Source organism: Schistocerca piceifrons, chromosome 2, assembly GCF_021461385.2.
Source record: "Schistocerca piceifrons isolate TAMUIC-IGC-003096 chromosome 2, iqSchPice1.1, whole genome shotgun sequence".
NCBI classification, from domain to species: domain Eukaryota; kingdom Metazoa; phylum Arthropoda; class Insecta; order Orthoptera; family Acrididae; genus Schistocerca; species Schistocerca piceifrons.
In genome coordinates, this window is record NC_060139.1 from 57,690,966 (window position 1) to 57,718,262 (window position 27,297).

The window sequence follows — 27,297 nt, forward strand, 5'->3', positions numbered from 1 at the left end:
ATCATGAAAGAAGGCTGTATACATGGAAGAACCCTGGCGATACTAAAAGGTATCTGATAGATTATATAATGGTAAGACCGGGATTTAGGAACCAGGTTTTAAATTGTAAGACAATTCCAGTGGCAGATGTGGACTCTGACCACAATCTATTAGTTATGAACTGTAGATTAAAACTGAAGAAACCTCAAAAAGGTGGGAATTTAAGGAGATGTGTCCTGGATAAACTGAAAGAACCAGAGATTGTACAGAGTTTCAGGGAGAGCATAAGGGAACAATTGACAGGAATGGGGGAAAGAAATACAGTAGAAGAAGAATGGGTAGCTTTGAGGGATGAAATAGTGAAGGCAGCAGAGGATCAAATAGGTAAAAAGACGAGGGCTAGTAGAAACCCTTGGGTAACAGAAGAAATATTGAATTTAATTGATGAAAGGAGAAAATATAAAAATGCAGTAAATGAAGCAGGCAAAAAGGAATACAAACGTCTCAAAAATGATATCGACTGGAAGTGCAAAATGGCTAAGCAGGGATGGTTAGAGGACAAATGTAAGGATGTAGAGGCTTATCTCACTAAGGGTAAGATTGATACTGCCTACAGGAAAATTAAAGAGACCTTTGGAGAAAGGAGAACCACTTGCATGAATATCAAGAGCTCAGATGCAAACCCAGTTCTAAGCAAAGAAGGGAAAGCAGAAAGGTGGAAGGAGTATATAGAGGGCCTATACAAGGGCCTCGTACTTGAGGACAATATTATGGAAATGGAAGAGGAAGTAGATGAAGATGAAGTAGGAGATAAGATATTGCGTGAAGAGTTTGACAGAGCACTGAAAGACCTGAGTCGAAACAAGGCCCCGGGAGTAGACAACATTCCATTAGAACTACTGACGGCCTTGGGAGAGCCAGTCCTGACAAAACTGTACCATCTGGTGAGCAAGATATGAGACAGGCGAAATACCCTCAGACTTCAAGAAGAATATAATAATCCCAATCCCAAAGAAAGCAGGTGTTGACAGATGTGAAAATTACCGAACTATCAGTTTAATAAGTCACAGCTGCAAAATACTAACGCGAATTCTTTACAGATGAATGGAAAAACTGATAGAAGTCGACCTCGGGGAAGATCAGTTTGGATTCCATAGAAATGTTGGAACACGTGAGGCAATACTGACCCTACGACTTATCTTAGAAGAAAGATTAAGGAAAGGCAAACCTACGTTTCTAGCATTTGTAGACTTAGAGAAAGCTTTTGACAATGTTGATTGGAATACTCTATTTCAAATTCTGAAGGTGGCAGGGGTAAAATACAGGGAGCAAAAGGCTATTTACAATTTGTACAGAAAGCAGATGGCAGTTATAAGAGTCAAGAGTCAAGGGGTATGAAAGGGTAGCAGTGGTTGGGAAGGGAGTGAGACAGGGTTGTAGCCTATCCCCGATGTTATTCAATCTGTATATTGAGCAAGCAATAAAGGAAACAATAGAAAAGTTCGGAGTAGTTATTAAAATCCATGGAGAAGAAATAAAAACTTTGAGGTTTGCCGATGACAGTGTAATTCTGTCAGAGACAGCAAAGGTCTTGGAAGAGCAGTTGAATGGAATGGACAGTGTCTTGTAAGGAGGGTATAAGATGAACATCAACAAAAGCAAAACGAGGATAACGGAATGTAGTCGAATTAAGTCGGGTGATGCTGAGGGAATTAGATTAGGAAATGAGACACTTAAAGTAGTAAAGGAGTTTTGCTATTTGGGGAGCAAAATAACTGATGATGGTCGAAGTAGAGAGGGTATAAAATGTAGACTGGCAATGGCAAGGAAAGCGTTTCTGAAGAAGAGAAATTTGTTAACATCGGTATAGATTTAAGTGTCAGGAAGTCGTTTCTCAAAGTATTTGTATGGAGTGTAGCCATGTATGGAAGTGAAACGTGGACGATAAATAGCTTAGACAAGAAGAGAATAGAAGCTTTCGAAATGTGGTGCTACAGAAGAATGCTGAAGATTAGATGGGTTGATCACATAACTAATGAGGAGGTATTGAATAGAACTGGGGAGAAGAGGAGCTTGTGGCACAACTTGACTAGAAGAAGGGATCGGTTGGTGGGACATGTTCTGAGACATCGAGGGATCACCAATTTAGTATTGGAGGGCAGCGTGGAGGGTAAAAATTGTAGAGGGAGACCAAGAGATGAATACACTAAGCAGATTCAGAAGGATGTAGGTTGCAGTAGGTACTGGGAGATGAAGCAGCTTGCAGAGGATAGAGGAGCATGGAGAGCTGCATCAAACCAGTCTCAGGACTGAAGACCACAACAACAACATCTGTATGGTACTAAAAGCAGTAATTGACTCTAAATAACAAAAGATGTGAGGTTATCCACATGAGTACTAAAAGGAATCCTCTAAATTTCAGTTACATGATAAATCACACAAATCTAACGGCTCCGAAGTCAGCTAAATACTTAGGGATTATAATTACGAGTAAAAGTGAGTGATGTGTCACCAATTGTCCATCACAATGGAAGCAAACAGATGGATATTAACAACAAAGTTGCCCGTACTGCTGCAATAAGTATGAAATTTAATTTTGGATTCAAATCGGCATATAAACCAAACTCAAGGTGATGCATTAAACCATGTTCCATCTTCTTGTCACAGAGCCAGCACATGGCATTACACTTCGAAACCTCATGTGCACTATCTGAAGATGAGCCTGAAAAGGTTCAAAAACCAAATAAATACCTGTTTTAAAAAATGATGGTTGCAGTTTTCTGTATTTATATTAAACAGTTATGAATAACTTAAATTGGAATGATCACATAGATAACATTGTGACTGTGTTCTATTGGCAGAATACTTAGAGGATGCAACAGGTCTAGTAAAGAGACTGCCTACACTAAGCCTTTCCATCCTCTCCTGGACTATTGCTGCGTGGTGTGGGATCTGCATCAGACAGAATTAACGGAAGACACTGAAAAAGTTGAAAGAAGGGCAGCTTGTTTTGTATTATTGTGAAACAGGTGTGAGAGTGCCACAGATATGATATATGAACTGGGGTGGCAATCATCAAAACAAAGGGATTTTTCACAGAGACAGGATATCATGAAATTTCAGTACCAACTCTCTCCTCCAGATGTGGAAATACTCTTTTGGTGCCCACCTACAGAGGGAAAAATGAACATTGTAATAAAATGAGAAAAATGAGTGCGTGCAGGTAAAAATTTAAGAGTTTGTTTTCCTGCATGCTGTTTGACGGTGGAATGGTGGAAAAATAGCTTGAAAGTGGTTAAATGAACCCTCTACTGAGCACTTAACTGTGAAATGTATAGTAGTCATATAGATGAAGATGTAGAGTTAAACTCTCCTGCATCTTCCACTTAATCATCCAGCTTAATAATTAGTATTTAAATTTTAAGGAAGGTAAATAGCCTATTAAGTACATCCATTTGTAATATACACTTCCCCCTCCCAATATTGTATCATATCTACTGCCTCAAGCTGTTTGTAGTGAGCCTCTTGAATTAAATTTGAGCTAGAGCAATACTTATCTCACTAAACATTTTGTTTCATCATCTGATTCTTCTTTCTGTTGAAATATCAAATATATTGCATATTTCTGTGGTTCTCTCAGCTGCCTTTGTGACAAGAGAATCATGCTTTTGTTCACAAAATAGTTTAAAGGATTTCAAATTTTGAACACATTGATCAAGTCCAAGGTTTTTGTTGTAGGCATATTTGAACATCACTCACTTTAGTGAGCATGGGCTCCAAAAATAAAGTAATACAAAGGAATGTTAGGTCACAATGTAAACCAATAAACTGCATTTATGTCCTTTGGTTTCTGGATTTTCTTCTCAACTATACCTCAAGGCTTCCAAAATTTTACTATGCTACCAGGGTGCACAGTGAGCACACATACAGATTCATGCTTTGGACTACATTTTATGTCACAGGATCACTTCACATTAATTGGAACATGTTTAAGAACATCCCACTTATGTGTACACATTTTGCACAGTATTGGAAGAAGTCATTGTTTTTATTCCAACAGCAACTACATGCACTCCACCAAGATTAAGTGAGAGATCGTTACATGGCAACAATATTGCTTCCACAATTATATCCAAATTATGTATCTGAACATTACTAATGTGTACAGCCATGGTTGCATCATTATCATATCCTTATCCACAGCAGGAGGCCTGTTTTAGACTGTTTCCTTGCAAGTTGTCGGATATTTGTTCTGTAATTTCATTAGCTGAATTTCCATGTCATAGAATGAAGTCAATAATGGATTCCTGTACTGTGGCTTCTGAACCTTCAATCTGTACATAATGAATTACTTGAGACATCTGGTCAGTACACAATATATCTTTGTACATGGTGGAGGAATACTTAGTCTTGGATATTTTCTTAAGTATCTCTATTCTGTCATGCTCGCCAAGCAGTCTGATGGAGTCATTTCGGCTTCATGGAGATCATCTGTTTGCTGAACTTTGTAAAGTTGATATTCGCAGATGAATCAGTTTTGGCAAGTAGTTTTAAAGTCTCAAGTAAATTTCCACATTTATCATTTCCTCAAAGACCTTCTGAGTGACCACACAAGGTTAAATATTGTCTGGTTAAATACAGTTAATAATCAAGAATTCTTGTTAATAGAGCTTTTCATTTCTCAAATGACTTACATGAACAGCATCATCGATTGCTTTAATTGAACAGCATCATCGATTTTTCACATTTCTGTAGTCTCATTTCAAGGTATTTCCAGTTCAGTTTTCATATGCTTCAACACGATGACAACTTTTCTCATGTTGAAGTACTCTTGGGATTTAGCTTTTTCATGTTTTAAAATCATATGGCTGTATACAAGAACTTCTCCCTGTATTATTATTTTTAAAAAAAGCATGCAAGGAAAGCATATATAGCACATTTCACAGGAAAATACAACAACCATGTCCTTAAAACTCACTCGCCATTTTCTAACTCCATATAAAACTGCTCCTTAGAAAATGATCTGCTGGTATTATATGTTGAAATAAATGCATATTTATTCTGTAGTCCTCATGTCCCTCTCTTAGTAAGTTCATTTTTCAAAGTCTCAGTTATATTTTCTGCCAATAACTAGTTCAGTGAAAACTTTCAAATGAATCTGCTTTGAAAGAGTGAATGTCTGTGCAGTTGGCCCTGCTTCTGCTGTAGAGAGTGAGCAGCTTAAAGATTCTAGATCAGAGGGACATGTAAATTCTTGTGAAATTACACACTAGGTGTTATCAGCAGTTTTTACAGTAAGTCTGTCAAGACTTCCAGTAGTTCAGAAAGCTGTTCCTATTCTGTTTTTTCACCTTTTCCTGCTTTGGGCACCAGATTCCTATCTTAAAGACATTAAAGGTGAGATAAATCCTGAAAAACATTAAATAATTGTAATTTTAGTTGACATACTGATGCTACTGAAGGCAAGAAGGCAACCGAGGCTACAATAGGTAGCAGTACATACATAAAGCAGGGCTGGAATGGCAAACAGGACAAGACATGCTCAATAAATGACTGTTACGAGGAACGCTGAGTGGGGTATTCGCGCTACCACAGCTAATTTCCTTAGATTATTTCTTTTTCTGGTCTACGTTACATTTTAAAAAATTGTCTCTTAACAGATGTTTTAATGAACAAATACATAAAATGTCCATTATTTGCAAAAACAAATAAATTAAGACCAACCTCAACAGCTATTGTTTCCTAAGGGAAACTCACTAAAACTATTTTGGGAACAGCAGCTTTCTCATTTCCAAGCATTGGCAAAAAAAGGATGCTATTCCCACAATTCAGAAACACAGATTTATCGATAAATAAACTTATTTATGTACCACTCTGTAATACAAGATGAGCCAAAAGTCGCTACCCATCATAACCAAATTGTTCTCTGTGTACCAATAGGTGCAATTGTGTCTGTTAATGCCTAATTATTCTCTGTGTACTAATAGGTGCAGTTGTGTCTGTTAATGTGGCCTGATAATTTGAAAGTTGGCTCATCACTCCAAGTTATCTTAGAAAACAACTCATTATCATATTCTCTTAATTCTACATCTGGTTCTACATCTATATAAACATACTCTGCAAACCAGTATGAGGTGCATGACAGAGAGTATGTCCCATTGCACCAGTTATTAGGGTTTCTTCCTGTTCCATTCAAGAATTTAGTGCAGGAAGAATGATTGTTTGAATGCCCCTGTGCATGCATTAATTATTCTAATCTTATCCTCACAATCCCTATGTAAGCGATACATAAGGGATTGTAGTATATCCCTAGCGTAATCATTTAAAGTCAGTTCTTGAAACTTTGTTAATAGACTTTCTTGGCATAGTTTATGTCTGTCTTCAGGAGTCTTCCAGTTCAGTTCCTTCAGTATCTCTGTGACTGTCTCCCACGGATTAACCAAACCTGTGACCATTCATCCTGTTCTTCTCTGTATACATTCAATATCCTCTGTTAATCCTATCTGGTACAAGTGCCACACACTTGAGCAATATTCTAGAAGAATTTGCATGAGTGATTTCTAAGCTATCTCTTTTGTAGACTGATTTCACTTCCCCAGCGTTATACCAATAAAGTGAAGTCTACCACCTGCTTTACACGTCACTGAACCTATGTGATCATTCCATTTCATAACTCTACAAGATGTCAGACAGACAACAGTGTATCAATCAGGTGGGCAGGAGGGGCAGCCACTCCTCAGCTATTTGTATGAGTTGGCCAATTTTGACTGTGACTCATTGATATTATAGTCAAAGGATAGTGTGTTTTTTTCATTTCATGAAGTGCAAGATTTTACATTTCTGAATATTTAGAGCAAGTTTCCAATCTCAGCTCCACGTTGAAATCTTATCAAGATCTGACTGAATATTTATACAGCTTCTTTCAGATAGTACTTAATTATAGATAACTGCATCGTCCACAAAAAGCCTGATTTTTATTATTAATATTGTCTTCAAGATCATTAATATACAAAATGAACAACAAGGGTCCCAACACACTTCCTTGGGCACACCTGAAGTTACTTCTACATCTGAAGATGACTGTCCATTTGAGATAACATGCTGTGTCCTCCCTAACCAAAAGTCCCCATTCTAGTTACAAATTTCACTTGATGCCCCCATATGATCATACTTTTGACAGTAAGTGTAGGTATGGTCCTGAGTCAAATGCTTTTTAGAAATCAAGAAACACTGTATCTATCTGTTTTCCTGGATCCACAACTTTTAACATTGTCTCACAAAACTGAAGCCTACCACATTCAACTTCCAGTAGCCCATGTATGAGATAAACAATTTAGGAAAAGAGAGAGTGCTACTTACCATAAAGAAGACATGTCAAGTTGCAGACCGGCACAATTAAAGGACTCTTACAAAAAGCTTTTGGCCATAGTCTTCACACACACAAGCAAGCACACCTCATGCACACATGACTGCCAACTCCTGCATCCCAGATAGGAATGCATCTATCATGTAGGATCCAAGCAGCAATCTGGAGGGGGCAGGGAAGGGGAAGGGATAGTTGTGTATGGGTGGGGAGAGAGACAAAAGTTGTCTGGTGAAGTGTGCAGGACTAGAATGCCAACAGGTGTCATGTCAGGAGGTTGTGGGGCAGAGAGGTGGGGAAAAGAGGAGCAAAAATGGAGAGAAGCAGGGAAAGACGGGTGGATGTGTTGGGAGAGGCTGCAAATAAACAGGGTGGGAGATGAGAATAGGAAGGAGATGATAGAACAGCGGGGGTGGAATCTGTTGGGTGAAGGGTGTGGAGACAGTACGTTACTGAAGGTTAAGTCTGGGATAGGTACAGGAGCAGTGAATGTGATGTAAGGATAACTCCCATTTGCGCAGTTCAGAAAAGCTGTTGCTGGAGGGAAGGATCCAGACAGCTCAGGTAGCGAAGAACCCATTTAAATTGAGTGTGTTACATTCAGCTGCATGTTATGCCACACGGTGGTCTATCTTGCTCTTGGCCCCAGTTTGGCAGAGGCCATTTATTTGATGGACAGCTGGTTGGTAGTCATACTAATGTAAAAAGTTGTGCAATGATTGCAGCAGAGCTGGTAAATGACAAAGCTGCTTTCACAGAAGGGCCAGCACCTGATGAGATAGGATAGACTCATTACAGGACTGAAAGAATTCCAACCCTCATTGACCAACACCTGCATCCAATTGCTGTTACCTAGCTTCGCATTTCAAAGACACCAACCATTTCCTTCACCAACTCTCCACCATCCCCAGCCCTTTACCTTCTGGATCCTTACTCATCACTGTTGATGTCACCTCACTGTAGACCAACATCCTTTACGCCATGGTCTTGCCAGTGTTGAAAACTACCTTCACGAATGTCCTTCAGATTCCAAACCCATTACAAACATCTTATTGACTTTATCCTACCACACAAGTACTTTTGTCTGCAGCTTGTGGTCTCGCGGTCATGTCCTTGCTTCCCAAGCACGGGGTCCCAGGATCAATTCCTGGCAGGGTCAGGGATATTAACCTGCCTCGAGATGACTGGGTATTTGTCTTGTCCTCATCAGTTCATCAACATTCATGAAAATGACGAACTTGGACTGAGCAATGGTTGGGAATTTGTACGGGCACTGATAACCACACAGTTGAGTGCCCCACAAACCAAACATCATACATAAACAAATCCATGGTGCAGCCAACCTTTTTATGGGCTATCTAGAGGAGACTTTCTTAGCCTCCCAAAACACAAAATCTGTAGTCTCATTCATGATCTGAACTCAGGGCCAAGACACCCTATCTTCATTCCTTCGCAACCTCCCATCCATTCATGGTCTTCCTCAACTCAGAGTGCCATCTTCTTTGATGGTGACCTCCTCCTCTCTGATGGCTCCATTCGCACCACCGTCCACATTATACCCACCAACCACCAACAGTACCTGCATTTTGACAGCTGTCTCCCTTTCTCACCAAAAATCCCTCCCATACAGCCTGGCTACCCAGGGACAGCATATCGGCAGTGACAAAAACTCCCTTGATCAGCATGATGAGGATTTCACCATGACTTCACAGTCAGGCGCTATCCCCCAGATCTAGTCCACACACAGATCTCCTGTGTGTTTTCCCCTCACACACCCAATCCTCCCACCACCCCCAAGAACCAGCCACAGAGGAACATCCCCTTCATCACCCAGCACTGCTCTGGATTAGAACAACTGATCCACAACCTTCACCAGGGCTTTGATTACCTATCATCATGCCCTGAAATGAGGGACATCCTACCTGAGATATTTCCCACCCTCTCCTAAAGTGGTGTTCCATCGCACACCCAACCTCCACAACATCCTAGTCTACCCACATGCCAACCCTTTGCCACAAGGATCATATCCCCGTGGTAGACCCAGGTTCAAAACCTGCCCAATCCACCCACCCATATCTTCCTATTCCAGTCCTGTCACAGGTTTATCCTACCTCATCAGGGGCCAGGCTACCTGTGATAGCAGCCATGTCATTTACCATCTCTGCTGCAATTATTGCACAGCTTTTTATAATGGTATGAGTACCAACCAACTGTCCACCAGGATGAACGGCCACTGCCAAACTGCGGCCAAGTGCAATGTAGATCACCATGTGGTACAACATGCAGTTGAACATAACACACTTGATTTTAATGGCTGCTTCAGTGCCTGAGCCATCTGGATCCTTCCCTCCACCACCAGTTTTTCTGAATAGTGCAGATAGCAATTATCCTTACAACACAGTCTCTGCTTCCGTAATTGTGCTGGCCCAACCTTCAGTAACATACTGTCCCCACACCCTCCACCCAACAGTTTCCAACCCCTCTGTCCTATCATCTCCTCCTCATTCTTATGTCCCACTCTCTTTATTTGCAGTCTTCTGCCAATGCATCCTTGCTCTTCTCCATTTTTGCTCCATTTTTCCCCACCTCCCTGCCCCAAAATCTTCTGACACTGCACGGGTCAGTATTCTAGTCCCTGCACACACCACAAGACAGTGTTCATCTCTCCCCACCCATACAATACTATCCCTTCCCTCCCATGCTAACTCCAGATTGTTGCTTGCATCCCACGTGACAGTTGCATTCCGGCCCGAGATGCTGGAGTTGCAGTTTTGTGTGTGTGTGTGTGTGTGTGTGTCTGTGTGTGTGTGTGTGTGTGTGAGAGAGAGAGAGAGAGAGAGAGAGAGAGAGAGAGAGAGGTGTGCTTGCTTGTGTGTCTGAATGATGTGTGTTTCTCTTTTAATGATGAAGGCTATGGCCAAAGCTTTATGTAAGTGTCTGTAAGTAGCAATATATCTTTTCCTACATTGTTGATATTCCCAGCTGGAGTTTCCACGTATGAGATGAGATGTGTAATGTTTTAATTTGGCCTTATGTAAAACTCTTTGCACAGAATCTTTAGAAATATCCCATTTGAGAAGTAATTTATGAGTAGACTTCTCAGGGTTCTGATAACCATAACTTAGTACACAGTATCAGTATGCTTAGCAGACATTCAATACTAGGAATAAGAACAATATACATAAAGATTTAAACTCACTTACTCTTGCCCAGAAAGGAGTCCCGTATTCAGCAACGCATATTTTCAGTAAGTTACCAGCAACATTAAGAGTTTAGTTTCAGACAAGGCACAATTTAAACATAATTTAAAATAATTTTTGGTGGCCAACTCCTTCCATTCTATCCATTTGTTTCTCAATAAGTGCAGTAGACCATTTTAATGAAAATTTATTATACTTAAATTTTTGACAGTACTTGGTTGTAACAGCCAAGTAACTACCTACTGTGTGAATGATGGATGTATGGAAAGCAGATGCAAGTCTTAAGTCTGTAAATAGTGGAAGTTTAATTTTAAATCTTGTACATCATCTGACTGTTCTTAACTGAGGATCACTGAAATGAATAATTTACTTTAATTTTTGACAATACTTGGTTGTAATACCCAAGAAACTAGCAAATGTCTTAATGATGATTTAATGAAAGCAGATGCAAATATTAAACCTGTAAATATTAGAAGTTTAAATTTAATTCATGTACATAATTTTACTGTTTATTGACTGAGGATCCTTAAAATTAATGAATTAATTGCCTTTTTGTAATGTGTTTATCTGACATGTTCCACACCCAGGAGGATTCCCTCTTTTATGGGTCTATGGAATGAATAATTAATCTAATCTAAAATTATAAGCTTTGTTCCACCACTTATTGATGGCCTACCTGACCTGTGGAAATACACTACAGGTCCATTTTCTACAAACATTTCCATAAATTGTAAAGCATTCCTTGCACTTGAAACAGTTTTTAAATTTATAATCCACTAATTTATTATTAGATTATAAACACATTTGTGTCATGTTTTTAAAGCAAAAACTCTTTCCTCGTTAGAAAACATCTCCCCAACAGTTTAGAATAAAAAATAAACATTGTGAGAGATGTTTGTTTTAATAACAGTGCACTCTGATGTTTCTGTCAATAATTATCTGAAAAAGTATAGCTGGACACATTGGTGTTTATACCTGTAATTATAACAAACAAACAAACAAGATTATCTTAATGTTTTCAGTGGGTTACGATGGATAATGACTTCTGGCCCACCCCGTATAGAAATATTATTTGCTTGTGTGTTATGTCTAAAGGCTACTTTTTCCTGATGTATTTTCAGGTCTGATATAGGCTAAAATGGGCCACTTCAACCAATTGATGACCTCACATTTTGCCTCTTCGAGGATGGGGACGACCTCGTGTCCCACAACCAAACATGTAAAGTAATTGTTGTTTAAAAAACATTAACTTCAGGCATTAATTACAGTGCAGACTACACGCAAGCCCTGAAATACCATATTTTATTTAATGATAAAAATTGTATCTTATAATTTTTTTGCATGCCCGAAAAGCAGTACGCCACTGGTGAGCAAACTTGTGCCTATTCCCCTCACCACTCCCCTACCACCACTTCCCTGAGAATTTTTCAGGATGTTGTGAATAAATTATACAAATAGTGTTCCAAAGCAGTGGATACATTCAAAATTATCGATGCATAGGGACAAAGTTGACACTGAGATAGAAAAAAAAAAAAAATCGAAGAATTGCTTATGTGCCCTAAGTTCTAGGTCACTGAAAGCATGGTGCATACAGCATTCAATTCAAATGTGGCCTATCTTATGTGGGGCGGTCTATTAGAACAGTTGAGGAGAGGTGCAGTAAACATCATTGACACACCTGCCTGAAACAGCCAGGCAAAACAGCTGTCACTGAGCACTGTCTTGAGTATAACGATTGAATGAAATTTGATGAGTCCAGTACTGGGATGCAAACATTAAGTTTCTGGGATAGTGCAATTAAGGAGTCTACCAAAATAAAGATGTTGTAAAACCTGATAAACAAGGATGGAGCTTCCAAGGGTTCTTATTTGTCATTAATTTGTTAAAATCTTAATGCACATTTCATCCATTGGACTTGTTAAATGCTGAGAGAATGTGGCCTTCATGGAATAACAGTGTGAGCACTGAAATACAGAGAAGCATCAAGTGGATGTAACACGTACTCAGAGACAAACTCAGCTACAAATACTGACGCAACTCCAAAATATTTCATGGTCTGGTTGGAGTCCGGGCACTGAGTACACATAACAACACAGCTCACTGCGCCTGAAGAAAGCTATTGGACTTGCGCTCAAAATATTATGCTTAAAAATAGAAATAACAACTCAGCTGAATACCTGAAAGTACACTATTAATTAATCATTCCAAGAGGACCTCACCCAGGATTCAGCATCCTGCCACTACCGTGTAGGGGGAATGCGTTGAATTTCAGATCCAGCAATTTTGAGTCATGTAATGGTCTTCTCCATGTGAGGTGGAAACAGCATCATTTCAAATCAGGTACATTAAAACTATGATTAAAATCAATTTTTTTGTGTTAAGTCAATCCATCTTCTGACTATCTTTTGTGAAGCCACGTACAACTAAATTACAATGCCAGGTATGGATAATATGATACACCAGCTGTCAAGTTCTTGATGATTGACACCATTCTCCATTTTAAAGATTTATGGGCCTCATGTTTGATTTAAAACTGTTATTATTACAGACACTGAACGTCTTGAAGTGCCTTAGCCACAGATCTTAGAGAACAGAAGGAGCATGTCTGCTACAGTTTTATAAAACTTTCATGAGAGTCTGTCTAGGTTATAAGTGCCATGTGTATTAGTCAGAAAACATGATCCAAATTCGTTACCATAACAAACTGTTGCTCATCTTCTATGGAACAAGTATTTGAAGTGGGAGAAGTACCGACCCAAACCCAAGATCAGAACTGACTGCCACCATTACTACTGAAGAGGCCCTGTTTAATTTTAGATTTAGTGAGGTACTGGAGGGAGTGCACTCCAGCATGTCTTTTCAATTCATTGTTTAATTAAATAACTGTACTTGTGGATGGGTCAAAGCAGTTGGCCACTCTTGCCTGTTCTGTAGTTTTTCCTGGAACATGATCCTGTGATCTTTCTACTTAAGGAATTTAATTTATATGATTCAGTATTACATACAATGTAGGGGACATTGGATCAGACGAGACATATTTTAGCTGCAGATCAGAAAGTGCCACGTTTCATTTGAGTGGGTTTTACAAGGAGCAAATGTTAATTTACTGCAGATCTGCCCTATAAGATATTGTCAAATATCTTCACTTACTCCCCAAAATACAAGTTTTAGGGAGAAGCATTCAATGTGCAGTCTTATATCCTTCCTTCTTATATTATCCATGTTTTAAAAAGTTTTGTGGTGTTTGACCAAATGTACAGTTTTTACACCGTGTGTGATAGAGTTAATGGGTAAGTTAACATGAGCAAGTTAGGGGCAGGGGGAGAGATTTAATGTAGTTTTAAGTGATTTTTTTCTAACACTTTTTTGATGTTATAGGTATCTTAATCACATTTCTCTCTCTAATTATTTTAGCAATGATACACTGTAGGTGAGAGCCGTTAAACCACAGATCACACATGTTATCCAACTAGCCTCAGAGAAATTGTGTTATTATTTTTTATACATTTGTTACCCAATATATTTCAAAATTAATTTCACACTCTATTTTTTGCAATTGAAGAATAATGGATTTATCTGGGTTTAGGTCCAGAGTATCAAGAGAAAAGAGAATTAGAGGCTCAGTATTACAGTGCAGTTGATTGCCTTAGACGCAGACAAGCTGAAATTTCAGAGATAAACAAGGACATTGAGGTAAAAGCATATGTTTACATACCAGTGTTAATATTCAGTTTATTGACCAAAATTGTAGTTTTCTGTAGCGTCAAATGTCTAAAGATAGGACTTAAATCAGCTACTGAATATGTAGGTAAGGTAATCCTCTTATTATTATTATTATAGTATCTGTCATTTTTAGTTTAAATTGTAATAATGTTCGTAATTTCTGATATATTTGCTATCAACAAATGCCCTTATGTTTCACTCTTGCATTAAAGTTTATGACCTTAGTTCATTAGAAGTGAGCAGACATTCATTGTGTCCTGGAGGTATATGATGATGCATACATATAAAACTCTCTCTTTCAGTAGTGATTATCTGATTAATTTTGAAGAAATGATTAATGTAATCATTTGCATTGTTATAACAGAAATACAAAGATAGAAACAACAAACAAAAATGATGACAGGCAACCATTCACCTACAGATGAAATGAGATGCCACACAGTCACACATAAAAAGCAGGTAATTGCTCTATGACTACAGAAGTGAGATCCAGGTGTAACAGTAATGGCTGATGACTTCACACATAATGTCTCAAGCAATTCCAGTGATTCAAAGTTTGCAAGTGGTTTTTAAGACAAAGTGGAAATTGCAATTTTTTCGTTAGTATTGGTCATTTTCAACTTAATCAAAGCATCACCTGATGTTTTCCTTATAAATATGTGCAACATTTGATGAAGTACTTATCAAAAACTGCAGTTTCTGTTCAGATTCTACAGGGATTTCTCCTTATACAAAAAATTATTTATGCTGCTGCTAGGGTATATCATACACAAATTTAATAAATTTCAGTTTGACGAATGACCTACATGGGTATAGAATACATCAGTGATGCTTCTGAGTGGCAGATGTAACATATCTATGTATGCTATGTTAATTATGAATTATACTTGAAGAACTGGTATGATACATATAAAATGCCTATATATGCTGTGTTAATTATCAGGCAGTATTAATTATACTGGAAGAATTTGTGTCTATATTAAAACCTGAATTTATAGTAAATAACTAATTTATTTTACAGGCTTACAAAAAACAACTCACACACACACATACGAGGTGCATTCAAGTTCTAAGGCCCCCGATTTTTTTTCTCCGGACTGGAAAGAGATAGAAACATGCGCATTGTTTTAAAATGAGGCCGCGTTCATTGTCAACACGTCCCAGAGATGGCAGCACCGTACGGCAGATGGAATTTTACCGCCAGTGGCGAGAATGAGAACTGTTTTAAATACTTAAAATGGCGACGTTTTCCTTACTTGAACAGCGTGCAATCATTCGTTTTCTGAATTTGCATGGTGTGAAACCAATTGAAATTCATCGACAGTTGGAGACGTGGTGATGGAGTTATGGATGTGTCAAAAGTGCGTACATGGGTGCGACAGTTTAATGAAGGCAGACCATCGTGTGACAACAAACCGAAACAACCTCGGGCTTGCTCAAGCCGGTCTAACGACATGATCGAGAAAGTGGAGAGAATTGTTTTGGGGGATCGCCGAATGACTGTTGAACAGATCGCCTCCAGAGTTGGCATTTCTGTGGGTTCTGTGCACACAATCCTGCATGATGACCTGAAAATGCGAAAAGTGTCATCCAGGTGGGTGCCACGAATGCTGACAGATGACCACATGGCTGCCCGTGTGGCATGTTGCCAAGCAATGTTGATGCGCAACGACAGCATGAATGGGACTTTCTTTTCATCGGTTGTGACAATGGATGAGACGTGGATGCCATTTTTCAATCCAGAAACAAAGCGCCAGTCAGCTCAAAGGAAGCACACAGATTCACCGCCACCAAAAAAATTTCGGGTAACTGCCAGTGCTGAAAAAATGATGGTGTCCATGTTCTGGGACAGTGAGGGCGTAATCCTTACCCATTGCGTTCCAAAGGGCACTACGGTAACAGGTGCATCCTACGAAAATGTTTTGAAGAACAAATTCCTTCCTGCACTGTAACAAAAATGTCCGGGAAGGGCTGCGCGTGTGCTGTTTCACCAAGACAATGCACCCGCATATCGAGCTAACGTTACGCAACAGTTTCTTTGTGATAACAACTTTGAAGTGATTCCTCATGCTCCCTATTCACCTGACCTGGCTCCTAGTGACTTTTGGCTTTTTCCAACAATGAAAGACACTCTCCGTGGCCGCACATTCACCAGCTGTGCTGCTATTGCCTCATCGATTTTCCAGTGGTCAAAACAGACTCCTAAAGAAGCCTTCGCCCCTGCCATGGAATCATGGCGTCAGCGTTGTGAAAAATGTGTACGTCTGCAGGGCGATTACGTTGAGAAGTAATGCCAGTTTCATTGATTTCGGGTGAGTAGTTAATTAGAAAAAACATCAGAGGCCTTAGAACTTGAATGCACCTCGTACACACAAATGGATACGTTGTCCCAAAACTTCATCCTAGTCTTGTTTGTTAGCTTCTTAGCCCAGAGGAAGACATTGTGTGAAAACTGGTTTACATGGTTGTATACTGCTCAATGGTTCAATTAAATGGTTAATGGTTACATTTATTGCAATATTGTATTAATATATTTTATGGGCAGAGAATTGCTGTCTTCAAATAGTCTGATCCTTTTCCAATACTATGAGAAGGAAAGTTGCCACTCACCATATAGCTGAGATGATGTGCCTATCAGCAACTCAGCATCTTCTCTATATGGTGAGTGGCAACTTTCCTTCTCATAATATTGTTACATTCCATCCTGGATTTTCCACTGTTTGACACTTTTCCAATTACACTATTCAAACTGCATTTATGCACAAATTGAAACTACCACTTAAAACAAGTAGGATCATGTATTTAACTATATTAACACGATCTTCTATGTTTGTTTGTAGAATTTTTGTGTTTATCTTTCTCTGTACTTTGCAGGATGAGGCTGTCAAGATAACTAGTTAAATCTGGGAACTATTTTTAATTTAAAAAATAGCACATTAAAACACAAGGCTACAGGCAACAACTGACCTTATTTATTTTAAATAGCAACAATGCATACCAATTGCATCCATGCGTTAACACAGACATATTGCTTTTGTTTACTGTGATCTTTTTCTTTAAATCTCAACACACTCTCTTAAACAAAACAATACATTATTATCTCACAAAACATGTGACATGTGGCATGTCTCTAAAGTATATCTGCTAAACAAACAAAAAATTTTAATTTAATTCAAACATCAACTTTGAAGAGGTTTAGTTAGAATGTTAACAAGTTTTTCTTGAGTTTGTCAGTACTGTATGTTGAACCAGCCATGATTCAGTCCATCATTGATGAAATAATACTTCACATCAATGTGCTTGTTTCTTCTTGACATTTGGCATAATTTTATCATTGGTGCCACATTTTGGTGATCGAAACAATTTGTCATTTACATATTTCAATCAAAAAATTCTTCTATGAAAGTCTTCAAAATCGTCATTTCTTGACAATCTTGAGCAACAGAGATGTACACACATAAAAAAAAATTTGCATCACCCCGGTTCCCAGAATTCCTGAAGATAGACATTGACTGTGAATATTGTATCACAGACACAGTCCCTTTGACTGTTCAGAGATGTCACTAAACCCACCCAAAGATGTAAACAATCATGCATGAGCAGCACCTATGAAATGGAGGGGGTCGGACAGCCAATCAGTTCCAGTCATTCCACCAGTAAGGAGTACACGGCTCTTGTTGTCTGTAGTTCAACCATGTCTAGATGGTGAATACTGTGGTTTGATTGTGTCCTCATTGTTACTTTGTGCCAGGAAGGGCTCTCAACAAGGGAAGTGTCCAGGTGTCTCGGAGTGAACCAAAGCGTTGTTGTTCAGATATGGAGGAGATACAGAGAGATGAACTGTCGATAACATGCCTCGATCAGGCCGCCAAAGGGCTACTACTGCAGTGGATGACCGCTACCTACGGATTATGGCTCAGAGGAACCCTGACAGCAACACCACCTTGTTGAATAATGATTTTCGTGCAGCCACAGGATGTCCTATTACGACTCAAACTGTGCACAATAGGCTGCATGATGTGCAACTTCACTCCTGATGTCCATGGCGAGGTCCATCTTTGCAACCACGACACCATGCAGGTGGGCCAAATAACATGAGTGTTGCATATGCCTACAACCAGACAATCGTCAGAGACGTGTTTGGAGGCAATCCAGTGAGGCTGAACACCTTAGACACACTGTCCAGTGAGTGCAGCAAGGAGGAGGTTCCCTGCTGTTTTGGGGTGGCATTATGCGGAGCCGACGTATGTTGCTGGTGGTCATGGAAGGCACCATAATGACTGTATGATACATGAATGCCATCCTCCAGCCGATAGTGCAACCATAGTGGCAGCATATTGGCGAGGCATTCGTCTTCATGGATGACAATTTGTGCCCCCATCATGCACATCTTGTGAATGACTTCCTTCAGGATAACGACATTGCTCGTCTAGAGTGGCCAGCATGTTCTCCAGACATGAACCCTATCAAACATGCCTGGGATAGATTGAAAAGGGCTGCTTATGGATGACATGACCCACCAACCACTCTGACGGATCTAGGCTGAATCGCCATTGAGGAGTGAGACAATCTGGGCCAACAGTGCCTTGATGAACTTGTGGATAGTATGCCATGATGAATACAGGCATGCATCAACACAAGAGGATGTGCTTCTGGGTATTAGAGGTAATGGTGTGTACAGCAATCTGGACCACCAACTCTGAAGGTCTCACCATATGGTGGTACACAACATGCAATGTGTGGTTTTCATGAGCAATAAAAAGGGCGGAAATTATGTTTATGTTGATCTCTATTCCAATTTTCTGTACAGGTTCTGGAACTCTCAGAACCAAGGTGATGCAAAACTTTTTTTGATGTGTGTATTTTGCTTCAGTAGTACATAGTGCAGCCACGCACTGTTTCTTCCAGCACCTGTGAAGTCTGCATCACAGTAAGCCACTATTCCTTGTTCTGGTTTTTCTGATGAGTGGAATATGCCATTCCCTGTTACTGAATTCAGGTATGTTAAAGTTCTTTTCTTTGCATGGCCATCTTCTGCAGCAGCTATTCAAATCAATTATTATTGGTATCTCCCTCTTAAGCTTACTGCACTTAATTAAGGAGAACTTTACACCAGAGATGTTTCACTTTATTTACAAAGCACCTTATGTGGTCATTGTGGAATTGTGTTGTATTGGACTGCATTTTATTTTCTGACCAGCGGGCCACGGCTGACTTACCAGAGGATATGCCATCTCTTTTAGGAAATACTCAAATGAATGTGGTTAAAGTTTTAAAGTTCTGTGACTTGTCCAATGTTTTTACCAAGATTTTAGGGAGAGAGTCTTAATTTGTTCACAGGATGACTGGCTTGCCCATATTTCACATAAGTGGCCAGGCAGTGACAATTTCCTGTGGCATCCTTGATGCTCCTTTCCCATTTTCTTTAAATTTTATTTTCTTATACAGAGTTTTCCATCTTTTCCCACTTTCTTTGCGTGTATGCTTCCATTTTACTAAATTTGTCCACATTCGTTTCTTTTAATGTGTGTCAGGGCACTGATGACCTCAATGTTGAGAACCCGTAAGCCCTCACACACACACACACACACACACACACACACACACACACACACACACACACACACACAGTCTTGTTCTCAGACCCCCCCATTCTCAGGTTTTTTGATATTGGCAGTAATGTAACTGGCAAGTCCCTTTGCCAAGAATGTAGCATTTATTTACAAGTCCCATAATCGAAAACATGCAGCATCTTTTAATTCTGGAACACTGTTTAATACTACATTTTCTGCCCATGAAGCCATATTTTGACATATGATACACAAATCTTCTTACAAAAAAGGCAGTCTTTTTACACTAATGAAGTCATGGTGGTTCAGTCATCAGTGGACAGCACAAGATCCTGAAGAATATCCCAGCAGAGGGGTCAAAATGTTGATTACATAGAGTTAAACTCTTTGTCTTTAAATATGTCTGCTTATGTCTGTATAAGTGTGGATGGATATGTGTGTGTGTGCGAGTGTATACCCGTCCTTTTTTTCCCCCTAAGGTAAGTCTTTCCGCTCCCGGGATTGGAATGACTCCTTACCCTCTGCCTTAAAACCCACATCCTTTCGTCTTTCCCTCTCCTTCCCTCTTTCCTGATGAGGCAACAGTTTGTTGCGAAAGCTTGAATTTTGTGTGTATGTATGTGTCTGTTTGTGTGTCTGTCGACCTGCCAGCACTTTCATTTGGTAAGTCACATCATCTTTGTCTTTAGATATATATTTCCTACGTGGAATGTTTCCCTCTATTATAACCATATATATATAATGGAAGGAAACATTCCACGTGGGAAAAATTATATATAATGGTAAAAAGGAGAAGGTGAATACAAAGTGAAACTACTGGCAACAACAGAAAGAGGAAAATAAGACGACAGAAAAAAAAAAATATATATATATATATATATATATATATATATATATATATATATATATATATATATATAAACAAAGATGAGGTGACTTACCGAACAAAAGCGCTGGCAGGTCGATAGACACACAAACAAACACAAACATACACACAAAATTCAAGCTTTCGCAACAAACTGTTGCCTCATCAGGAAAGAGGGAAGGAGAGGGGAAGACGAAAGGAAGTGGGTTTTAAGGGAGAGGGTAAGGAGTCATTCCAATCCCGGGAGCGGAAAGACTTACCTTAGGGGGAAAAAAGGGCAAGTATACACTCGCACACATGCACATATCCATCCACACATACAGACACAAGCAGACATTGGTTACTTGCTGAAGAAGACAAAGAAACATGTCTGCTTGTGCCTGCACGTGTGGATGGACATGTGCGTGCGTGCGAGTGCACACCCGTCCTTCTTTCCCCCCCAAGGCAAGTCCTTCCTCTCCCGGGATTGGAATGGGGGGGAGGGTGGGGGGTCATTCCAGTCCCGGGAGAGGAAGGACTTGCCTTGGGGGGGAAAGAAGGACGGGTGTGCACTCGCACGCACGCACATGTCCATCCACACGTGCAGGCACAAGCAGACATGTTTCTTTGTCTTCTTCAGCAAGTAACCAATGTCTGCTTGTGTCTGTGTGTGTGGATGGATGTGTGCGTGTGTGCGAGTGTATACTTGCCCTTTTTTCCCCCTAAGGTAAGTCTTTCCGCTCCCGGGATTGGAATGACTCCTTACCCTCTCCCTTAAAACCCACTTCCTTTCGTCTTCCCCTCTCCTTCCCTCTTTCCTGATGAGGCAACAGTTTGTTGCGAAAGCTTGAATTTTGTGTGTATGTTTGTGTTTGTTTGTGTGTCTATCGACCTGCCAGCGCTTTTGTTCGGTAAGTCACCTCATCTTTGTTTTTATATATAATTTTTCCCACGTGGAATGTTTCCTTCCATTATATTGATATCATTAATTTGAATCCAACAATTACGTTTGTTATTGTCACTGTTGCATTTCGAAATCTTTTCTGTCGTCTTATTTTCCTCTTTCTGTTTTTGCCAGTAGTTTCACTTTGTATTCACCTTCTCCTTCTTACCGTAATCTGCTATACTATTTTATCCCGCCTATATATATACCCAACAATACGTAACCCACTTCCAAACCATAACCAAAAAAATATTTTTTTTTTTTTTTTTTTTTTTTTTTGCCGCTTTCAGCACTACCGCCGCTATAATATCCACCGTTTCTAGTTCACAAACAGCTCCTTCACCTTTTAAACAACCATTTCGGCCAGTTCTAATAACTTTCGCTTTATTTCCATTTCCGTTTTTTCCACATCACTGATCATTTTTAGCCGCTTCCCACAGGTTTTAACGCCATTATTTCTTCGTCAGACAATTGTTAGCCTCATTTTCATAATCTGCCACCACAATACCACTCCTTTTAATATACTACACGCAGTTTTTTCGAAATTTTCCCGAATTTCTCCGTCCTTTAACGTGTTTTGGCGGCAACACAACCACCTAACCTTTATGCACATCGTTGTCTACCAACCCAAGTCCAACATAGCCCAGCTGTAACCAACACCTTTTCGCCTTTTTTCATTCCAGATCTCCAGTTACTTTCTGGTTCACCTATATTTTTATTTTCATTTTCATTTCACCTCATGTTACACTTTCCACCTTCTAATACCATGTCACCCTCACAACACCCCCACAATGACCCCATTAAGTTTTATTTACATTCCCTCCGCAAACATGCCTTCGCCCTAGCCAGATTACGTTCGCATATTTTATTTTCTCAGGCTTGTCTGACATTTGGCATTACCCCCAAAGGCCTCACACTCAAAGTTCCCATCTCTGGCTGCAACCCTTCCTTCCATCAGTCCCTATACCAGTTCCAATCTGAACAATCCATTGCCCTCACCCACCTAATCCTTCACCTACACATCAACTCAGCCAATGAACACACCCGTCAACTCCTATCCATAATAAAAGTCCTTAATCTTTCCTCTTCCACATCCACACCGGCTGTTCAGAGCATCCTCCTACAGGCCAACCGTAAATTAGAACAGCATGCCACCCTCCACCTCAAAAAACTATCCAATCTCCTGGTTTCCCACCTCCGGAAAGGCAACTCACTCACCCTTCACAACCTTTCCAGCAAACCTCAACCTCCTCTCATTGCACACAAACCCAGTCTCTCCCATCTACTCAATCTCCCACTTCCAGCTCCACTCCCTCCAAAACCTCAAAATTCCGATCAACACAATCTGGAACCACAACACCCCAATTCAGTAGTTAACCTTTCCTCCAAACCTCTCTCTCCATCCGAAACCTCTGTCCTATCCAAAGGCCTCACCTTCAGCCCCACTCCCAGATTCAACCAAACGGCCCTCGTCAAAGATTTACTGTCCTACACTCGTACTCTCTGCTGGAAGTATCACTTTGCCACGAAGAAAAATGATCCTACTCCTAATGATCCGACTCCTCAAGACACCATCCAAATTGAACCCTGCCTGGAACAGTTCCGTCCTCCGTCACAGCGGGACCCACCTCCTCTTCCTCAAAATCACCCTCTCCAAACCTTCCAGGAATTTCTGACTTCCAGCCTTGCATCTCAATCCTTCTTAAAAAACCTTAATCCTACACCCAACATCACCACTGCTGAAGCCCAGGCTATCCGTGATCTGAAGGCTGACCGATCCATCGTCATTCTTCCGGCGGACAAGGGTTCCACGACCGTGGTACTTGATCGTCGGGAGTATGTGGCTGAGGGACTGCGTCAGCTTTCAGACAACACCACATACAAAGTTTGCCAAGGTAACCCCATTCCCGATGTCCAGGCGGAGCTTCAAGGAATCCTCAGAAACTTAGGCCCCCTGCAAAACCTTTCACCTGACTCCATCAACCTCCTGACCCCACCGACACCCCGCACCCCTACCTTCTACCTTCTTCCTAAAATCCACAAACCCAATCATCCCGGCCGCCCCATTGTAGCTGGTTACCAAGCCCCCACAGAGCGTATCTCTGCCTACGTAGATCAACACCTTCAACCCATTACATGCAGTCTCCCATCCTTCATCAAGGACACCAACCACTTCCTTGAACGCCTGGAATCCTTACCCAATCTGTTACCCCCGGAAACCATCCTTGTAACCATTGATGCCACGTCCTTATACACAAATATTCCGCACGTCCAGGGCCTCGCTGCGATGGAGCATTTCCTTTCACGCCGATCACCTGCCACCCTACCTAAAACCTCTTTCCTCATCACCTTAGCCAGCTTCATCCTGACCCACAACTTCTTCACTTTTGAGGGCCAGACATACCAACAATTAAAGGGAACAGCCATGGGCACCAGGATGGCCCCCTCGTACGCCAACCTATTCATGGGTCGCTTAGAGGAAGCCTTCTTGGTTACCCAAGTCTGCCAACCCAAAGTTTGGTACAGATTTATTGATGACATCTTCATGATCTGGACTCACAGTGAAGAAGAACTCCAGAATTTCCTCTCCAACCTTAACTCCTTTGGTTCCATCAGTTTCACCTGGTCCTACTCCAAATCCCATGCTACTTTCCTTGACGTTGACCTCCACCTGTCCAATGGCCAACTTCACACGTCCGTCCACATCAAACCCACCAACAAGCAACAGTACCTCCATTATGACAGCTGCCACCCATTCCACATCAAACGGTCCCTTCCCTACAGCCTAGGTCTTCGTGGCAAACGAATCTGCTCCAGTCCGGAATCCCTGAATCATTACACCAACAACCTGAAAACAGCTTTCACATCCCGCAACTACCCTCCCGACCTGGTACAAAAGCAAATAACCAGAGCCACTTCCTCGTCCCCTCAAACCCAGAATCCCCCACAGAAGAACCACAAAAGTGCCCCACTTGTGACAGGATACTTTCCAGGACTGGACCAGACTCTGAATGTGGCTCTCCAGCAGGGATACGACTTCCTCAAATCCTGCCCTGAAATGAGATCCATCCTTCATGAAATCCTCCCCACTCCGCCAAGAGTGTCTTTCCGCCGTCCACCTAACCTTCGTAACCTGTTAGTTCATCCCTACGAAATCCCCAAACCACCTTCCCTACCCTCTGGCTCCTATCCTTGTAACCGCCCCCGATGCAAAACCTGTCCCATGCACCCTCCCACCACCACCTACTCCAGTCCTGTAACCCGGAAGGTGTACACGATCAGAGGCAGAGCCACGTGTGAAAGCACCCACGTGATTTACCAACTGACCTGCCTACACTGTGATGCATTCTATGTGGGAATGACCAGCAACAAACTGTCCATTCGCATGAATGGACACAGGCAGACAGTGTTTGTTGGTAATGAGGATCACCCTGTGGCTAAACATGCCTTGGTGCACAGCCAGCACATCTTGGCACAGTGTTACACCGTCCGGGTTATCTGGATACTTCCCACCAACACCAACCTATCCGAACTCCGGAGATGGGAACTTGCCCTTCAGTATATCCTCTCTTCTCGTCATCCGCCAGGCCTCAATCTCCGCTAATTTCAAGTTGCCGCCACTCATACCTCACCTGTCTTTCAACAACTTCTTTGCCTCAACACTTCTATCTCGACTGACATCTCTGCCCAAACTCTTTGTCTTTAAATATGTCTGCTTGTGTCTGTGTGTGTGGATGGATGTGTGCGTGTGTGCGAGTGTGTACCTGTCCTTTTTTCCCCCTAAGGTAGGTCTTTCCGCTCCCGGGATTGGAATGACTCCTTACCCTCTCCCTTAGGGCCCACTTCCTTTCGTCTTCCCCTCTCCTTCCCTCTTTCCTGATGGGGCGGCAGTTTGTTGCGAGGGCTTGAATTTTGTGTGTATGTTTGTGTTTGTTTGTGTGTCTATCGACCTGCCAGCGCTTTTGTTCGGTGAGTCGCCTCATCTTTGTTTTTATATATAATTTTTCCCACGTGGAATGTTTCCTTCCATTATATATATATATATATATATATATATATATATATATATATATATATATATATATATATATATATATATATAAAAATCATTATAATAGAAGGAAACATTCCACGTGGGAAGAGTTATATATAAAAACAAGGATGAGGTGACTTGCCGAGCGCAGGCGCTGGCAGGTCGATAGAAACACAAACATACACACAAAATTCAAGCTTTCGCGGCGGGCTGTTGCCTCGTCAGGGGGGAGGGAGGGAGAGGGGAGGACGAAGGGAGGTGGGTTTTTGGGGGGGAGGGTGGGGGGTCATTCCAGTCCCGGGAGAGGAAGGACTTGCCTTGGGGGGGAAAGAAGGACGGGTGTGCACTCGCACGCACGCACATGTCCATCCACACGTGCAGGCACAAGCAGACATGTTTCTTTGTCTTCTTCAGCAAGTAACCAATGTCTGCTTGTGTCTGTATGTGTGGATGGATATGTGCATGTGTGCGAGTGTATACTTGCCCTTTTTTCCCCCTAAGGTAAGTCTTTCCGCTCCCGGGATTGGAATGACTCCTTACCCTCTCCCTTAAAACCCACTTCCTTTCGTCTTCCCCTCTCCTTCCCTCTTTCCTGATGAGGCAACAGTTTGTTGCGAAAGCTTGAATTTTGTGTGTATGTTTGTGTTTGTTTGTGTGTCTATCGACCTGCCAGCGCTTTTGTTCGGTAAGTCACCTCATCTTTGTTTTTATATATAATTTTTCCCACGTGGAATGTTTCCTTCCATTATATATATATATATATATATATAGGGAAACATTCCACGTGGGAAAAATATAACTAAAAACAAAGATGATGTGACTTACCGAACGAAAGTGCTGGCAGGTCGATAGACACACAAACATACACACGAAATTCAAGCTTTCGCAACAAACTGTTGCTTCATCAGGAAAGAGGGAAGGAGAGGGAAATACGAAAGGATGTGGGTTTTAAGGGAGAGGGTAAGGAGTCATTCCGATCCCGGGAGCGGAAAGACTTACCTTGGGGGAAAAAAGGACAGGTATACACTCGCACACACACACACATCCATCCGCACATACACAGACACAAGCAGACATAATATATATATTCCACTTTTCATTGTTAGTCTGTATATGTGAAATGGCTAATATATGTTGCAGTTGATGGAGCAAACACTGCAGGAATTATTACGAGCTGAAGATGAGATACGCTACACATGGCGAGATAAAGACCATGAAGCAGCTGAATTAGACAGGGAATTATGTGACCAGCAAGCTAAGTTGATACGTGCCGAAGAACAATTGCATCGACAACAAAGACTAATACGTGGGTCCACAAGACGCTCCATTGAGGAGGTAAACATTGTCATTTAATAACCACAGTGGTCATCTTACAATTAAAACACTATCTATTTGTTGCAAAGTAAGTGCTCTATTTTCTAACAAATGTTTTTGATTCTAATGTAGTTAGCTTTTCCTAACTGACCCTAAGATTACTCTGTGGACCTTGCTGATTGGCAGTGACTTCATTTATATGTTAATCCTCTATAATATAAGAAGTATGAAGCCTTCTCTACTTTTTATTTAACAGAAGACCAATTTATAATGTAGAATTCACAATTTAACATTGTTGTTGTTTTCCAAAATAGGGGTGGGTGATGAG

The 27,297-nt window shown here is 40.8% G+C and overlaps 1 protein-coding gene across 2 annotated transcripts in view; it reads left to right on the plus strand.

Moving 5' to 3' along the window:
- LOC124776284 (coiled-coil domain-containing protein 39) overlaps positions 1-27,297 on the plus strand; it is a 503,452-nt gene that overhangs the window by 449,465 nt on the left and 26,690 nt on the right. For both annotated transcript variants that reach the window (XM_047251190.1, XM_047251189.1), the window contains 2 exons: positions 14,129-14,235; positions 26,796-26,990. In XM_047251190.1, the coding sequence (XP_047107146.1) occupies positions 14,129-14,235; positions 26,796-26,990 (302 nt within the window). The remainder of the gene's footprint in view (positions 1-14,128; positions 14,236-26,795; positions 26,991-27,297) is intronic.